A 17,423-nucleotide genomic window follows, 5' to 3' on the forward strand; every position below is an offset into this window, starting at 1 on the left:
GTATCAACTCGAAGACATCACGATTGGGAGAAATATGTTGGCTTAGTTTGACGTAATCTAACAAGAAAAAACAAGATTACTAGTATTCAAACCAAAAGAAAAAAAAAAAAACAAGATTACTTATTAAACAGAGATGTGCACACACATAATAGCAAAACCAAATACAATATTCGCATCGATCAATACATATATAATATTCATAGGTTCATCCATCCATGAATTCGCTAGCTGTTAGTTGGACTCTGATTTATTGTGAGGGAAAACCCGAATTGGAAGTCCTTTGGTAGAAACAAGCGCTGGGTTCCACACAAATTTCTCGTCAGGAAAAACCTTCTCCCATCTGTATCTGGTGACAACGTTGTGCATGAACACCAACATTTTGAGTCGAGAATATTCTTTGCCTGGACACATCCGAGGTCCTCCTCCAAACGGAACAAATGAGTAAGGAGGTGGTCCTTGTCCGTCAAACCTCGACGGATCAAACTTTTCTGGATCTGGGAAGTACTCTGGGTTTTTATGTGTCGAATGCACGCTCCACTTCAGCTGCATCCATCCATATCCATGTATACATACATATACAAATTAATTCAAAATTAAAGTCTCACAAGAAAAGATAATTTAAATTAAGCCAACCATTCAGTCCAATATCTGTCCCCTAGTATACGGTCAATATGTTGCTAATCCATGCTTCTTAATTTTATAGTATGGGTGGACCACAATGTTAAGAGTTCCCGCATGTTGAGGATCCACACTTATATAACAAGTGAACGAGTTATACGTGGCAATACTCCAGTTATACAATATTATTACTTTTTGAGTTCTTATTGTCACTAAAAAACAATAATATTGTACTTCCCTTTTATAAAAACATAATGTCTTGCTCTTTAATGAGTGAAATTATGACTTTTTTTTGGATTGTAAATAAAGATTCCTTAAATTATAAATGAAATAAAATTATATTTTATGTTACCTTCATTCCTTTTGGAATCAGATACCCTTCATAGACGAAGTCGGAAGTGGCTTCCCTAAAAGTCCCGGAATTTGGTGGCAACAATCGCATAACTTCACATGCCACGCTCCATGAATATTTCATCTTTTGTATATCCGCCCAGTTCAACAGCTCTCCTGCTGCTTTTGACTCTGCAATCTGCCTTTGCTCTGTTTCAGTTTCATTATCCACCCACAAATTAATCCCAAATTTTTTAGTCACAAAACACATAATTAATCAAGGATTTGATTCACAATATCTTCATTCAAGTACGTAAACTATTATATTAGTTGAAATACTTGCAATAATGTGTTTATTTCTATAAATATTTATTAATCTTGGAATTGGCCCTAAGACAGCTACCAAATCTCGATAGTCAAAAGATTCTCTCAAAAGAAAAGGATCGATCAAATAAAATAGGGTTAGTCTAATTTGATCGACCACATTAAAATATCATAAGATAACTAAAACAAATTTATAGTTGACTACCTAACCAATAATTATACCAATAAACAATTATTGTGATTCCCCTTTGTGATTAGTTTTGTATTGACATTTTGTGACTAGTGGCTTTTTCGACTGAATTATAAATACAGTCTCAAAATTTCTCAAAGAAAAAAACCAACAATTATATCAACCAGCAACTCGAAACTAAATTCTTTATTTACAATTATATCAACCAACAACTATAACCTTATCATTATAGACAATTAAGTAGGGAACTAGGGATAAATATACCATAAACCTCAATTAATTAATATTTTAAAAATGCAGCTGCTGGTCAAATTAACCACATGCTACATTTTATGTGTTTGTGACTTCAAACTTAATTAGAGAAATAACTCATCTAACATTTACAACTCAAGTTAACACTTACACAATTCATGGTCGTAAATATAAGTATGACTTAGATCATGATCATCATTGAGGGATCAATACATGACTATGACTAATCTTTGAGCACGACTTAATTAGATCTTGATCTTCATCAATTAGCAGTTAATTGAAATCCATAAGAATGAATGATTTTATAGGTTACCTTTAAGGACGGCATCATAGACATGAGGAAGCTCTGCTAGACACATGACAATGGCAGCCAACGTGCTGCTGAAAGTGTCATAGCCACTAACTATAACGCCGTACAACTTGCTGGCAATCTCCGAGTCGCTCAGCCCTTGCCCGTCGCTACTTGTGTCCATGATCAAGCTGGACAAAATATCTAAACCATCAACATCTTCGTCCACCTTACGAGTGGAAAGATGTATCCTCCTTTGAGTGACAATATTCTTAATTTCTTCCCTGAGTTGCCTGGACCCTCGAATCGCACGGTTAAACTGCGTGCCGGGCAGATCGATTGGCAATGAAGTGAACCCTGAAGACAAATCCTTCGTTAGGTTTTCTAGTTTGTTAAATACTTGTTGATCCTCTGTGTCTAACATAAGCCTGCATGCCATTGTGACCGCATACCTCTTTGCAAGCGGGTGAGCCTTGATCACTTGATCATCATCTTTTCCATCTTCCCAGTACATATCCAGATGTTTTTTGGTGAAAGTGTCCATGGTTCCAACATACTTTTGGAGACCCGCAGGCTTGAGATATGGAGCCATAGTATTGCGAAATCGGGTGGACTCTTCGGTGATGAATGCTTTCGCTTTCTCGTCAGGAGCAGAGTCGGCAAATATGAGCTTGTCCAAGTGAGGCGGCCACCACGACTTGATCAGCTTCTTCTCGTTTGAAAACAGGAACTTGTTTCCGGCGGCAGTGCAGAGCACGGCCATGTCTTCGAACAGCAACGATGTCTTGAAGACCTTGCAATTCGCAGAGGAGGAGGAAGAGTTCTTGTACTTGTTCCTCCTGTCTGCTATGAACTTTTCTGGGACACCCTTTTTTCCAGTCCTTAGATACTCGAGGGTTTCACCTATGATTGGCCAGCCTGTGCTTCCCGGCGGGAGTTTATGCTGATCAAGTCGTTCATTTTTCGTGCCGTTGACACGAATCTTAAAAATGTAGTAGTAGAGAGATACACACACAAGCACAGAACTAATTTGGATCATGAGCAGCTCCTCCATTATGCTTGATCTACTTAATTATATTTGGATCCTTATTTATAATGGAAGGATGGACATTAGAAAGCAATTAGCTTTAATTAAGCAAGTTTCAATCTCCAAGGAAATCGTGATTTTGATTTTGTAAGGAGTGAGAGAGCTACATTTCGAATTCTAAACCCAACCCTTTTACTTATAGCTAGCATAGTACACCTTGCACTGTACTAACCTCTGTTTTAAATGAGAATTTATCAAAAATAGCCAAAATTTGACCTCCAATTTAAAAAATGTCAGTTTTTGTAAAATATTTCAAATATAGCAAAAAATTCACTTAAATAGGCACAAAAGCCCTCAAATTTAAAACCCACATAAACCGAAGAAAGAAAACCTTATTAGATTGGGAATCTTTGTACATACGTTTGCAGACGTATTGCTGCCCTAGTCAAACAATGAGTGTAGTTCTTCCTTGATTCTTCATTCAGTTTCTTCTTCGTCTATTCTTCATACTATATTATATTACATATAGGGTAGACATCCAATAACAATTGTTTTTTTTTTTTGTTGGAGTAAATCTGAATTATGAAGCATAAGAGACATAAGCCAGACTTTTTCCATTCACATCAAGATAAAAGTTTTCTCTGTCTGCAGATTACTGCACTTTAAACTTCCTTGCCTAACTTCCATGGTTTTTACTTCCCTTTTATATTTCACTTGCATTTTAGGTATTAATATGGAGTTTTAATTACAATTATGGCAGTTAATGAAATGCTTGGAATACATTATAAATAAAATATGAAGTTTGATGGCAACAATGTAAAAACCTAGGAATATTATGACCTCTTATATCTTACTGGTCATTTAAGTTTAAAATTGGGTTTTACACAAAGATTTATAGAATGATGGGTATATGTCTAGGAAATAAAAATTGTAGGAATCTATATTAGACAAACCCTAAATTTTATTAAGAAACCACAAAAAGGCACAACAATACAACAAAAAGTAAAATCCAACAAAGCTCAACATCAAGGATATAATTTTTTAGTGGAAAATGTTGGGAACACTGACTTATATCATGATTTGATTTTTCTTTGGCCTACAAATCAATTCTTTTTTGTGGAAAATTCTTTTGACTTTGTCACTCAAATTGTACAAATATGTGGTTGTGTGGCTTTTAAAAGGCAACGTGACCTGTGGGATGGGCTGCCAATTTTGAAACTTATTAGCTTCTTTGAGAAGCCGGTGCAGTATTTATGCGTGTGGGGAACACTCGGTATATTGATCCATCAGAGAAGACAAAAAAATGGTGTCATTCGAACAGACTTGGGCAATTGATCCTGCAACAAGGCTTTCAGTCATTTGCCAAGTTGGTCCCTTCAGCCTTATTTGTTACAGAAGATTGTCTTGGCATGAACTATTCTCATAAATTGTCTTGGCTTGAATTGGCTTAAGTTGAATAACACTTAACCGATGTTTGGTGATGCTTGAATTGGGACTAAATTTAAATTGATTAAAATATCAATAAATAGGATGATATATTTCAACTTCTGTTCTTCTATACAAATGTGGGTTAAAAATATTCCAAAATTTTATTTAATAAGGTTTATTTTTTAGGTTTATACTGGTTTTTAATTTGAGGGCATTTGTGTCTATTTAAGTGAGTTTTCTGCTATATTTGAAATATTTTACAAAAACTGACATTTTTGAAATTAAGGATCAAGGTTTTGGCTATTTTTGATAAATTCTCTTTTTAAATTATAGAAAATTTGAACTAACAATATTACCTAGACTTTTAGCCCTATATGATGTCCACCAACTTTTATTTTAAAATTTTTGACTTAAAAGGAGATTACCACATGGAAAATACTTCCCTCCTTCTTCCGTAAGTAGAAACTTCTACATTCTTATCAATGATAGTTTGACATGTGTGCATAAGTTTTTCTTTGTACTTTCGATTAATTATTTTTACAGATATGTCAAACCATGATTTGTATGAAGTTCCCAGGAAAAGAGGCAAACAATATCCTTTCCACATATATGACCTAAACTTTCAGTATTTGCCACTCACTGTTTTTTTTTTTTTTCAAATGTGTGCTACTTACTATGTGAACTAAAAAAATAAAATTATGATAAAAATCATGATTAATTTGTTTATAGGAGTATAAAATCACCACCATGAGATATTAGTATATATGTGTCGTGTTTAATATTGGTGTTGTTAAACGAACCCTAAAATTAAGTGAGTACACCATATGATTTAAGTACACCATAATATTTTAATGAAAATATAAAATTAACTAAGTAAACCTTATTTAACTACCAAAAATACTCCTAGTACACCCCAATACACTGTATCAAATAACACCAAACTCGTTCAAGAGCTTAACACTATCAGACAACCAAACCCACCTTATTATGATTAAGGTCTAAAATTTCAATGAACACGGTGCTTCAAGAAAGTACTAAAATTTCAATAACTCAATTGAGTTGTCAAATGATATCGGATTCAAGTGATTTTTTTGTAGGGATGATCTTTAAATGAGTATCTACAAAATAAAAGGTTTAGATTAGTGAAATACAATCTGAAGTGGGCCCCACAAGGGTTGTCTCTCATATAAACTTATTTGAGGGATCCTTTTTGGTTATTTTAATAAGCTTATAATTCAATAAATAATTTGGTAGTATGGTGTACTCAATTCATTTTTGGGTTCGTTTAATGGTATCTTTAAATATTTAATTTACTTCACACCAATAGGAAAATGAATTCTATGGCTGTCTTGTTTGACCTGGCTTTCATTTACTGCCTTTCTTTGACTGAAGTCCGGAGTCTTGACGTATATGCGGCTTATTTCCATACAAGATAAAATAAAAATATAAAAAAGAAGAAGAAGAAATACACGTGCCATATAATAAAATCTTTATTCGTAGGTGGTCAACATCCAACAAAGCTCCAACAAAGCTTGGCAGCGGCCAAAAGTGTGGAAAATTAGACTAAAACTTGTCAAGTCTAACAATATAGCTAGATTTGTCTTCTTTTTGCATAATAAGTTTCATAATTACACGAAAACTCCTTGAAACTTTTTTATATTTTTTTATTTGCATAATCTCATACTAGCCCCTTGGCATTGGTTTTATTTTATATTTTATATTTTATTTTTAGAATTAAAAAAAAGGTAATATGGGTAGTTATATATGTTCCATAGAAGTAGGCCTCATCATTTGGCCCATGGGCTCATGGGCGATGGGGCCGCCCATTGGAAAAAGCCCGCCCGTTATGGGCTTTGAGATTTACTGGGCAGGTGTTGAAACCGGCCCCGCCCAAGAAAGCCCGGCCCGCCCACCCACAAAAGCCCGGCCCGTTAGGCCCGCATAGATATATAATTATGTATAAATAAGAGTTTAGGATTATGATTATATCACTTAAATCACATATATAATTTGTTTCATTTCATTTACTTTTCTTTACTCATTCCTAGTTTATAATTGGATGATTAGCACATTAATTTGTGTCAATTATTAATACAACAATTATATATATATATATATAGAAATAAGATGAACAATATATCATATCACTAAACATAATCATATCACGAAACATAATCGTACTACTACCACCAAATATAATCATGTTTTTCTTGAACACATCACCAAACATTTACATATTTATTTATACCATCCTTTAAAAAAAATATCTTTTTGATACTTATTATTTTTTTAAATTATTTCTTAAAACGTATTATGGTCTAATTATGTAATAACCTCAAAATAATACTTTGTTTTATTATTTTTGTGGAAAATCTTATTAAGTTGTGTAACTTTATTGAGTATTTTATGAATTTGGTTTGATGTGAAAATATTGGAATTAAGTGAGTTTAATCTCAAATTTAGACTAAAATGCCCTTATGATTAAGTTTATGATTTTTTTCGAATGAAGTAGGCCCGTTTTAGCCCGCCCGTTGGGCTTAGCCCAGGCCCAATGGGCTTTCTCAAGCCCGACTTATGAGTCGGGCTTGGGCTTTGAATTTTCTAAAACCGCCCGGCCCGATATTTCTCTCTCCTCTTTAAAGCCGCCCGACCCGCCCAAGCTCATTAAATTTGGGCCGGGCTAGTGCCCGCCCATTGACGAGCCCTACATAGAAGTAAGACATATTATCTGATTTTGTTTTTAATTTTAATATCAAAATGTGAATTTACCATATTATCCTTATTTAATTAATAATTTTAATTCTTAATGTTTGAATTAACTAAGGGTATTTTCTGGTATTTTGATTTTTTCACCGTTCTCTACCTTTTACTTTATATATATATATAGATTGATTGTTTTGGTAATTATCTAGCATTTACATTTTCTTGACAATCATGTAAATCGTCCATATTCCTAGATCAAACGGCCACTATTAATGTAACCGGTGAAAACATGTAGCCCGAAAATTCCAAATTTCCTTGAAAAAAATGTCTTTGGTTTGCCATGGTATATCACTACCTTTACCCCCACGCTAAAATAATTTTATGTCATATCTTATCACTTTTCCTCACTTATTATTTTCTTAAGCAAAATAAAGTCCATGGTACCAACATATTACTTACTCACGTTGAATCTCAGTGCAGTGCTAATTGCTCTTAACCACTTACAAGCCATGCAGCGTATTATTCTTGTTGATGACCAAAAGAGGCTCAACCAACTGAACAAGACATACCACCACCTAACAGAGCACAACCTAGTTGCTCGCTTTGACACCATCGTCGCATCATCATCCAATTAGAATTTCTCGAAAAGAACTTTTGTGGGCACCATTATGCATCAGAGAATAGAATAGGTTATGCATCTTCTTTCTTTATTGTGCATCCCTTTGGCTCTCCCCTCTTTTACCTATAACTTTGCTTTCTTTAGTTTCTCCACAACAGAAGTTTTAAGTAGTAAAAATTCCGTATTGTTTTTTATTATATGTGAATCTATCAAGTTGGGATATCTATGGAATTAATTTGAATTTGTTTGGACCAAAAATAGCATTTTTACCGTAGAATAGGAGATATTGCTCTTTCAACAAGAATATAGCCAAAAAAATGGCCAAGCATGATCAAGCATAGCTGCAGTCAGCTGCATTGTATCCGACAGTATATTTCTATTCTCAAATGAAGTTGCTTTCTTCATGAAAGATGTTCCTACAGATATCTACCACCATGTATTGAACAACTATTGCATCCTCCAATGGACAAACACTGAAGCATGTGTTAGTGTTTTCACATATTTGGAAGGGCAGACTGGTGAAGAAGAAAAGAAGAATTGAGAGCAAAGATTTTTGTGCTAAACATGTAGCAGCAGAATGTTCTATTCCATTCACTATTCTCACTCTTTCAACCTCACACACTTAGTGTGAGGAATATATCCGTTAGGCACAGTAGTTGGATCCCTTACATCACAAGGTGATCTCAGCTGTTCACTTAGGCAACCAGTAGGAGGCTTACACTTGTCTTAAAAGAAATAAAATGAGAAACTAATTAAGCTAACTCTTAAATCAGCTTAAGGCTTATAATTTAACACTCCCCTTTAAGTCTTGAGCTGATTTAAATGGGTTGGGCTGCCGTAAAGGGCAGATGGATGAAATTATCCCATGTGTCTGAGTTTGAAGATCAAGCCCCAAAAATGCTTCGAAAGGAAAGAGATGTCTTAGGAAACACCTTGGTTACCTTCACCAACAAAAATAACAACAGCTTACAGATATATTTTCTAGCTTGGCATGAGAGGCTTGTGGCATGGAAGCAAAATTGACATGAGTTTAGCACTGAAGAGAAAGTTATGCGTTCTTAGGGGAAAAAGGGGTGTTGAGGTAAGAGAAAAGGGTCTGCAGGAAGGTTTGGTGAGAATGAGGGAAAGAGAGAGAAATAGATGGCCTGAGTGTTTTTCCGACACCTTGACAGAGGCTCATCAAGTGTTAGAACAGATCTACCAGAAGAGGGAAAATGGGGGAAAAGGATGAATAGAGCACGAATTTGCTGGGTTTTGCAGGTGAAAGAGGAAGCTTGCTCTCTGGATGTGGGTTGTGGCTAGTGGTGAAGTATTGGGTGTTTTGGGTAATTTTCTAGCAGCCTAACAAAAGCTATGTCAAACTCTAGAATGGCTTGCCAGAAGAGAAATGGGAGGAGATGAAGGAATAAGGCACGAAATTGCAGAGTTTCAAAGATGAGAGATGAAACTTGCTATCTAGATGTGGGTTGTTGCAGGTTGGGTAGAAGAGGTCTCTTTTATAGCCGCTGAAAGCTATCATTTTCCAAGAAACCCTAATGGTTTCTATCCTATTTGGCCAAGCTTTTTCCTTCCTTTTTCCTCCTTCTTTTGACTTATCTTATTATGGCAAGATCTTCTCTGCCCAATCTCACATAATCAGGGATTTTTGGGAGCTCAATGCTCTTCCCGAAGCTGCCTCAGTGGAGAACTTCTATTCCCAACCATCTCCTTCCTTTCTTTCCTTCCTTCTTCCATAGCCAGGTCTAATGAAGGAAAGAAATGGGTATGCATGCTGATTCAAAGGGTGATTCCCCTCCTAGCAGTCTGCACGCCAATATCCCCTGGTCATTTAGATTTTTTTGCTTGAAACTTGTTCCCCCCCATGTGTTGGAACCTCCCAGCAGCTCTGCGTAGTGGACCTCCAGACTTTCCTTCGTGGCTTTTGTTCTCCAGCCAAGTGTTGGGGCTTTGTAGGTCTTTATTGTAACTGTATGGGCCTTCTAAGAAAACAAGTTGATTTACCAAGTAAATGGGCTAACCTTATCAAGAGTTGGGCTATTTTGGTTGAGTTAATGGGCTACTTTGGTTGAACTAATGGGCTATTTTTCTCTCTTTATGCTCACCCACATATTTGGGCCTAAGAAATGAGCTTGAGTTCTGAGGCTCCCAAGCAACGCCGGGACTTCCATTTCTTGGCCCATCAACGGGCCTCATGTTAACTTATTACCATCCATACCACAACCCACTCAAGCAAGCCCAGAGCATTTGAGTGGCTTGGGCCCACTTAGGCTTGTAGCGTGGTTGGGTGTGAAATAATGATTTCCTACTTGCCATGCTTTAATTTTATCGTCCCTAAAAAGGGACATGAAGTTCAATTTTTCATGGGCTTGTAGAGCCAGTGCCTTTTATAGGCTCATTTCAATTTTTAGCATGACGAATTGCATATTTATTTGGCATGGCACGTGGATCATGACTCGTGCGAATGTGAATAACGAACTTTTGCGCGCTTCAAATTGGGTCTTTTCTTAATAAGGCATTGCGCTGGGCCGGTGATTCATTTGGGTCAAACCGTGGATTTTTTGGGCCTTAACAACTCCAAGCATACTCCTGAGGTAATTGAACTGATCCTTAGCCAACGGTTTGGTAAAAATGTTTGCTAGTTGTTCCTTAGTAGGACATCACACCAAGTCAATGATGCCTTCTTAAAATGCATCTTTGATGAAGTGATATCTTCGATTAATACACTTTGTCTTCTGATGAAACACAGGATTTTAAGTGATGGCAATTGCAGGTGTATTGTCACACTGCAATGGAGTTGCTTCATCTGAAGTTCTCCAAAGTCTTCGAACACAAATCTAATCCAAATGGCCTGTGCAGTAGCTTCGATGCAGCGATGTACTCTGCCTCTACAGTAGACAATGTAACACAGTTTTGCTTGACTAAAGCCCAAGAGAAGACACCACTGCCAAAGGAGAATGCATATCCAGATGTGCTCTTACTGTCTTCAATTGATCCACCCCAGTCACTGTCACAGAAACCAATTAGCATTGCATTTTTTCCTTTCACATATTCTAGACCATAGTCTAGAGTCCCCTTGATGTACCTCAACACTCGTTTGGCAGTTCCATAGTGCTTACTTGTAGGGCAGTGCATGAATCTGGCAAGCAGGCTGGAGGTATACATAATATCTGGTCTAGTAGCAATTAGGTACAAGAGACTACCCACAATGCTTCTATATTTCTCCTCATTTGTTGCTCCACTTCCATCATCTTTAGTTAGCTTTTCAGTTGTTGCAAGGGGTGTGGTCACAGTCTTGCACTCATTTAAACCAGCACTCATTTAAACCAAACTTATTCAATAGAGAGCTTGCATATTCCTTTTGGTGGATGAATATGCTTGAGTTTGTTTGAACCACTCTCATGCCAAGAAAATTATGTAGAAGGCCCAAATCTGTCATCTCATATTTCATCATCATCTCTTCCTTGAATTCATCTAACAATTCCTTGCAGCTCCCTGTGTACATAATGTCATCAACATAAATAGAGACAATTAGAATATCTCTATCTCCCCTTGTCTTGGTATACAAGGTAGCTTCACTTAGGCTTTTCTCAAAACCACATTGCGTGAAATAAGTGTCTATCTCTCCATACCAAGCTCTAGGTTCTTGTTTCAAACCACAAAGAGCTTTGTGCAGCCTATACACTTTTATCTTCCTTGCCTTTGATCACATAACCCTCTGGTTGGTCTATATAGACCTCTTCTTGCAATACACAATTTAGGAAAGCTGATTTTACATCAAGCTGATATAGCTTCCACTCATTCTGAGCAGCCAGGGCAATGAGAGTTCTAATGGTGTCCAATCTAGCCACAAGAGCATAGGTTTCATTGTAATCCAGTTCAGGTTTCTGAGCATACCCTTTGGCAACTAACCTTGCCTTGTTCTTTTGAACTGAATCATCCAAGTTTAGCTTGGTTTTGTAAACCCACTTGACTCCAATAACTGGTTTCTCAGTTGGTCTGTCAACCAATTCCCAAGTACCATTTTTCTCAATCATTTGGAGTTCATCTTCCATAACCTTTAGCTATGACTTATCTTGAGCTGCCTCTGCATATTTTTCTGGTTCAATGATGCAGAGATTGCACTGTGCAAGCACATCATCTAACCTTCTCCACTTCAATGGTGAGTGATCATAAGCTTGAGTGTTCATCTCTTCATTGCTTATGTCACTTGACCTGTGCTGAGAATGAGTTTGAGATAGCATTGGACCTCTTTCTTGTTGAGTTTGTGTCTGAGGAGACAGGGTAGCATTTTCACCTTCATCTTCCATATCACAACTAGGCTCATTTTGAATCCATTTCTAAATGATGCCACTTCTTCATTTGAGTGCTCTGACCAGTTCCAAGATTTCTCTTCATCGAAGATAATATCCCTTGATAGAGTGAGCTTCTCGGAGATTAGATCATAGATCCTATAGCCTTTCTCACAGGTTGCATATCCTACAAACACTCCCTTCACACTCTTAGGCTCGAGTTTATGCCTTAGTTCATTAGGCACATGAACATAACATAAGGAGCCAAAGACTTTTAGATGAGCAATGCTCGACTTTCTTCCACTATAAGCCTCAAAAGGTGTGACATTGTTCAAAGCCTTAGTAAGGCATCTGTTTAGAATGTACATAGCTATGTGAACAACTTCTGCCCAAAGGAAATAGGGTATTTCCTTCTCATGTAGCATAGCCCTGGCCATTTCAACCACTGTTATGTTCTTCCTTTCTACCACTTCATTTTACTGAGGAGTGTAGGCCATTGTGAGCTGCCTTTGAATGCCATGATCTTCACAAAACCGTATGAACTCAGAAGATAGAAATTCTCCACCTCTGTCACTCCTCAAGCATTTCACCTTGTGTCCAGATTGCAACTCAGTCATGGATTTAAATTTCTTGAAACAATTGAAGGCCTCATATTTGTTTCTTAAGAAATAGACCCAAATCATCCTTGTGTAGTCATCAATGATCAACATGAAATATTTGTTGTCGCTCGCTCGTGCGAGGTGTGGAATAGTATCGTGGCTGACAAGTTCAAGAGCGTTGTCTTGGGACGCAATGGTCGAGGAGCGATGGGTGGGAGAAACTAATTGCGAGGTTTAATCCGAGTTGGATATAAACCGACACCGGTGGTGTTCCCCTCCCATTCCTTCCGGTGGGAGTCATTGTTTGCGGCTACTCCGTCGCGAGGCCACGAGTCCTTCCGAGGCCGAGACGAGGGAGGTGCCGATGCGGCGAAGGGAGTCGGCCGTGGATCCCGGACACCGCCGAGGAGGAGGCGGACCACCATGCCGATGCCCGAGCGCTTGTGTATATTTTTGTTATGATGCGGTCATTGACATGTATGGATATTGCCTGCCCTAAGGCAGGGTTGCTTTGATTTTTATGATAGCCTGGTATCTTTTTGCTTTATGCATTCTGCCAACTTTCGAAGTGTGAATGAGTAGAAATAGGGCCCAATTGGGTGCTTCTATTAGATGAGTGCCTGAAGGGCAGAAAGTACAATGGTAGGTGTGAGTCAAGGCTCAATACCGAAGTACAAGAAAACATAATGTCCTAGGGTCTAGGTATGTCTACTTGTAGTAGTACTTGAGATGGGCAGCGTTCCAAGGATGAGGCAAGGTTTTGCCCTTGGGATCCCAAAGCTGATAAGCCCTGGGCCGGCTAACCTTGGTGATCTCATATGGACCTTCCCACGTAGGGCCCAAGGTACCTTTATTAGGATTCTTAGTGGCCAGTGGAAACCTTGCACATGACCCAGTCCCCTGTAAAACCTCGGGGTTTGACTGGAGTTGTAGTACTAGGCAATACGCTGCTTGTAAGTGACGTTGCGCATGTTAGACCGGTCACGAAGCTCGTCAATGAAATCGAGGTTGAGGCCAACTGCTCGTTATTTGCCTCGGCCTCAAAAGTGGAGGTTCGGTATGTGGGCTGGCCAATCTCCACTGGTGCCACGGCTTCGGTACCAAAGGAAAGAGAGAACGGTGTTTCTCCTGTTGAGGTACGGAAGGTGGTGCGGTAGGCCTAAAGAACTTCTATGAGTAGCTCTGGCCAGCAACCCATTGGCTTTGTCAAGCTTGGTCTTCAGGGTCTTCTTGATAATTTTGTTCACGGCTTCGACTTGGCCATTGGACTGAGGATGGGCTGGGGAAGTGAAGCAAAGTTTAATCTTGAGGTTGGAACAAAATTGCTTAAATTTTGCGTTGTCGAATTGCCGGCCGTTGTTCGTGACGATGGCGTTGGGGATGCCGGCGGCACACGATATTTTGCCAGACGAACGCGTCTCAATGCGAGCCGCAGTGATGGTGGTGAGGGCCTCAGCTTCAGCCCACTTAGTGAAGTAGTCGACGGCCACGACTGCGTACTTGACCTAGCCCTTACCCTAGGGCATAAGTCCAATGAGGTCAAGTCCCCATTAGGCGAATGGCCAAGGACTGACCATGGCTGTTAAAGGTTCAGCTGGGAGTTAAGGGATATTGGCAAACCACTAACACTTGTCGCACCTCTAGGTGAAAGTATGGGCATTAACGTGAAATGAAGGCCAGAAGTATCCTTGCCTAATGGCCTTGTGCGCTAGTGAGCGGACGCCCGAATGATTACCACAGATGCCTTCGTGGATTTCTGGAGGACATAGTGACCTTCCTCCGGGTCGAGCACCGAAGGTAGGGTAAGCTAAATCCGCGCTGTCTGACAGAGCCATTAATGATCAAGTATCGCAGAGCGATAAGCGACACGCCGCGCTTCGAGGGTCAGCAGTAGCATCTAGTTCTGCAAAAATTGGAGGATGGGGTCCATCCATGTTGGGCTGCGATCGATGGGGCAGATGAGTGGTGCCCTTGTGCTTGGCTGATCCAAGATTTCCATGTGGATATTGCGGCCAATACCCTGCTCTATGGCTGAGGCTAATCTAGCTAGGGCATCGGCATGACTGTTCTCCGATCGCGGCACCTGGCTTATGAGATAAGCATTGAAGGTTGTAATCAAATGGCGGGTATGTTGGAGGTAGGCCGTTATGGACACGTCCTTGGCGGTGAAGTCCTGGTTGACTTGGTGGACAACGAGCTGTGAGTCGCTGAAAATCTGAATTTGCCTAGCGCCCATCTCTTTGGCTAACCGAAGGCCAGCTAAGAGTGCTTCGTATTCGGCCTCATTGTTGGAGGCATGGAATTGGAAACGGAGGGCGTACTCAAGGACAACCTCGTCCGTAGTGATGAGAATAAGGTCAGCCCGCATCCCGGCGTTGGAAGAGTCATCCACATACAAGGTCCATAAGGGTGAGTCGAGTCTAGGGTCCGCGCGACGTGGACTTGGCTCAAGGTAGAGTAGGCTCCATCGTAACTGTGGACCGCCACGGCATGGGGTTCAGTGAATTCAGATATAAAGTCAGCCACGGCTTGGCCCTTTGTGGCTGGGCGGGGTTTGTAGTGGATATCAAATTTGCCAAGTTCAATGGCCCACTTGACTAACCTCCCGGAAGTCTCCGGCTTCTGCAACACTTGCCTGAGTGGTTGGTTGGTTAAGACATGAATGGTATGAGCTTGAAAGTATGGCCTAAGGCGCCGAGCTGAAACCACCAGGCAAATGCCGTTTCTCAATGTCCGCGAACCTCTGCGTCTTGTAACGCTTTGTCGACGTAATGCACTAGGTGCTCAGTCCTTTGTCCGGATAAGTACAGAACTGACCGCTGTAGCCAAGATGGAGAGATAGAATGTTGAGGTGGGGCTGAGTTGGGTGTTGAAAAAGGTAGGGATCGTGAAAGGATGATGTGCCGGGTGGCCGAGCCACGCTTGGAGTTGAAGTACTCACCTTGGCATGAATCGATGCTCCTTCATTAGTTCAGCATATGTGTTCCAAGGGTTGCTGTGCACTAGGTACCAAAGTTGGACTCTGAGGCCACTCTTGAAAACACCAAAGGCAGACGATCATCGGTCTCTGGGCGTAGGAGTACTCGTGGTGAACTCGGCTGCATACTCCCGAAGGGCTCATCCTCACCCTACCTAAGCATGTACAAGTAGTCCGCGGAGTAGAGGCGATCACCTGGATCATGAAATGGTCCGGAAGGCTTGCTTCGCATCACAAACGTGTTGATGGTGCGGGGCTCACCAGAGAACTAATTCAGGCCGCTCCACCGAGTGGATGGGAAAATGAGGCACATGCCTTCGCGGTTAAGCCTTTGCATCCCAGGCAAACCTGGAAAGAATGTATGTGGGTGAGGGATCGCCTGTGTCGCTGTAAAAGGCGGCGAGGGGCTGGATTTCCTTCTCCTAGTGGTAATTAGGATGTGTTCGTAAATGGCCCAGTCGTGGCTTTGCCTGCAGGGGTTGGTGGTTGTATTGTTGCTCACTCTCCAGCGCCGGACCTTCTCAAGAGAAGTCTCATGGCCGGGTCGGCATGAGGGAGAGTCTCGAGGCCTTGGAGGTCCTGTGTGTGGGTGGCCAGGGGCTAGATATGGTCAGTCCACCAAATCCTCGGTGTGATAAGACTCGTGCTCCTCTGAGTAATCATGCCCCAGTCATCCGAGTCTCCCATACCCTCTCCTGCAGGCACATGGGTTGGCTTTGGTGGGGGGCCTAGGTGTGTCACCTTTGGGTCTTGGAGATTAACGAGGATAAGAAGGGGTCCCGTCGACGGTCCAAGATCCGGTCCCCTGCAATCCCTGTAGACCTTCGTTGGTTCATGAGGCCGGTTCCTCGGCAGGAGATATGGAAAAGCCGTAACTTGGTTGTCTCGGATGGAGGGGGCCTTTACCTTCTTTGGGCCTAGGTGGATTGGGGGACTATGGTGGGAATGCTCGGCTGGTTTGGCTGTGTGCGCCAGTTCCTGGGTAAGGCTACGCTGGGAGCCCGGGCTTGGTTCCTTTCCCGATTACGCAGTCTGTAGTCATGCTCCACTCAACGTTTCTAGAAAGAAGATGGTCACACTTCTCGGACATCTTGATGACACCAAGGCGGAGGAGCTCCACCTCACCGAGATTGACCTCCGAAGGTCCCCTCCGGGAGGTACCTTCCTGGGGGTACTGGGCATCGTGGCTATCTTCGATGAGGCATAGCGGAGTGTGGAGTGAAGAAGAGGCGACAGGGCGGATAGGTGAAGGAGCCAATCGGGGTAGAGAAAATGGGTTTAAGTATCAAATTCCACAGGCGCTAAGTCATAATGCTCTTTTTCGGAGAGGGTCAACTTAGAGATAGGGGTTTGTCTTTAGCAAGAGAAGGGCTTGGGCCTTCGATAAAGGGCTAGCTTGCAAAAGACAAAACAGAGAAGCAGTCGTTAAGCTTGACACGGTGTGGTGTCGGCCGAAGGCTCTCCGATGCTTGAGTCAGCTAGGGGTAGTGACTTTTGCAAAGTAACAATAATAGTGAGAGAGAAGTTCTTACCCCTTTTCTTGGTTACTGTTCCCTATTTATAGAGAAGTAAAAGGAGGAGGTTTGCACAAAGTTCCGATGTGGGACTTTGTGCAGGTTGCTGTGAGGATGACACGTGTCTCCTGTGTTTAGGTTTGGCAGTTCGGAGCTTCGGCAGGTGGTTGTCCCTTCGGAAGAGCATATCCCTTTGGTAGAGAGGAAGGCATGTCTGCCTTGGTGTTAGTCACTTTGGTGCTAGGCACGCTTGGTTAATTATGG

The 17,423-nt window shown here is 40.8% G+C and overlaps 1 protein-coding gene and 1 pseudogene across 1 annotated transcript; both read right to left on the reverse strand.

Annotated features, from left to right (window-relative positions):
* Positions 1–93: 93 nt before the first annotated feature.
* Positions 94–3,220, reverse strand: LOC103326773 (beta-amyrin 28-monooxygenase-like). Its single transcript, XM_008229015.3, has 3 exons — positions 2,028–3,220; positions 971–1,158; positions 94–543 (listed from the first exon to the last, which is right to left on the reverse strand). The coding sequence occupies exons 1-3, from the start codon at positions 3,055–3,057 to the stop codon at positions 232–234; spliced, it is 1,530 nt and encodes a 509-aa protein (XP_008227237.2). The 5' UTR covers positions 3,058–3,220; the 3' UTR covers positions 94–231.
* Positions 3,221–10,579: 7,359 nt separating this feature from the next.
* LOC148921549 (secreted RxLR effector protein 161 pseudogene) lies at positions 10,580–11,098 on the reverse strand (annotated as a pseudogene).
* Positions 11,099–17,423: the final 6,325 nt, after the last annotated feature.

This window comes from Prunus mume, linkage group LG1, assembly GCF_029339155.1.
Source record: "Prunus mume cultivar Tortuosa linkage group LG1, ASM2933915v1, whole genome shotgun sequence".
In the NCBI taxonomy this organism is placed as follows: domain Eukaryota; kingdom Viridiplantae; phylum Streptophyta; class Magnoliopsida; order Rosales; family Rosaceae; genus Prunus; species Prunus mume.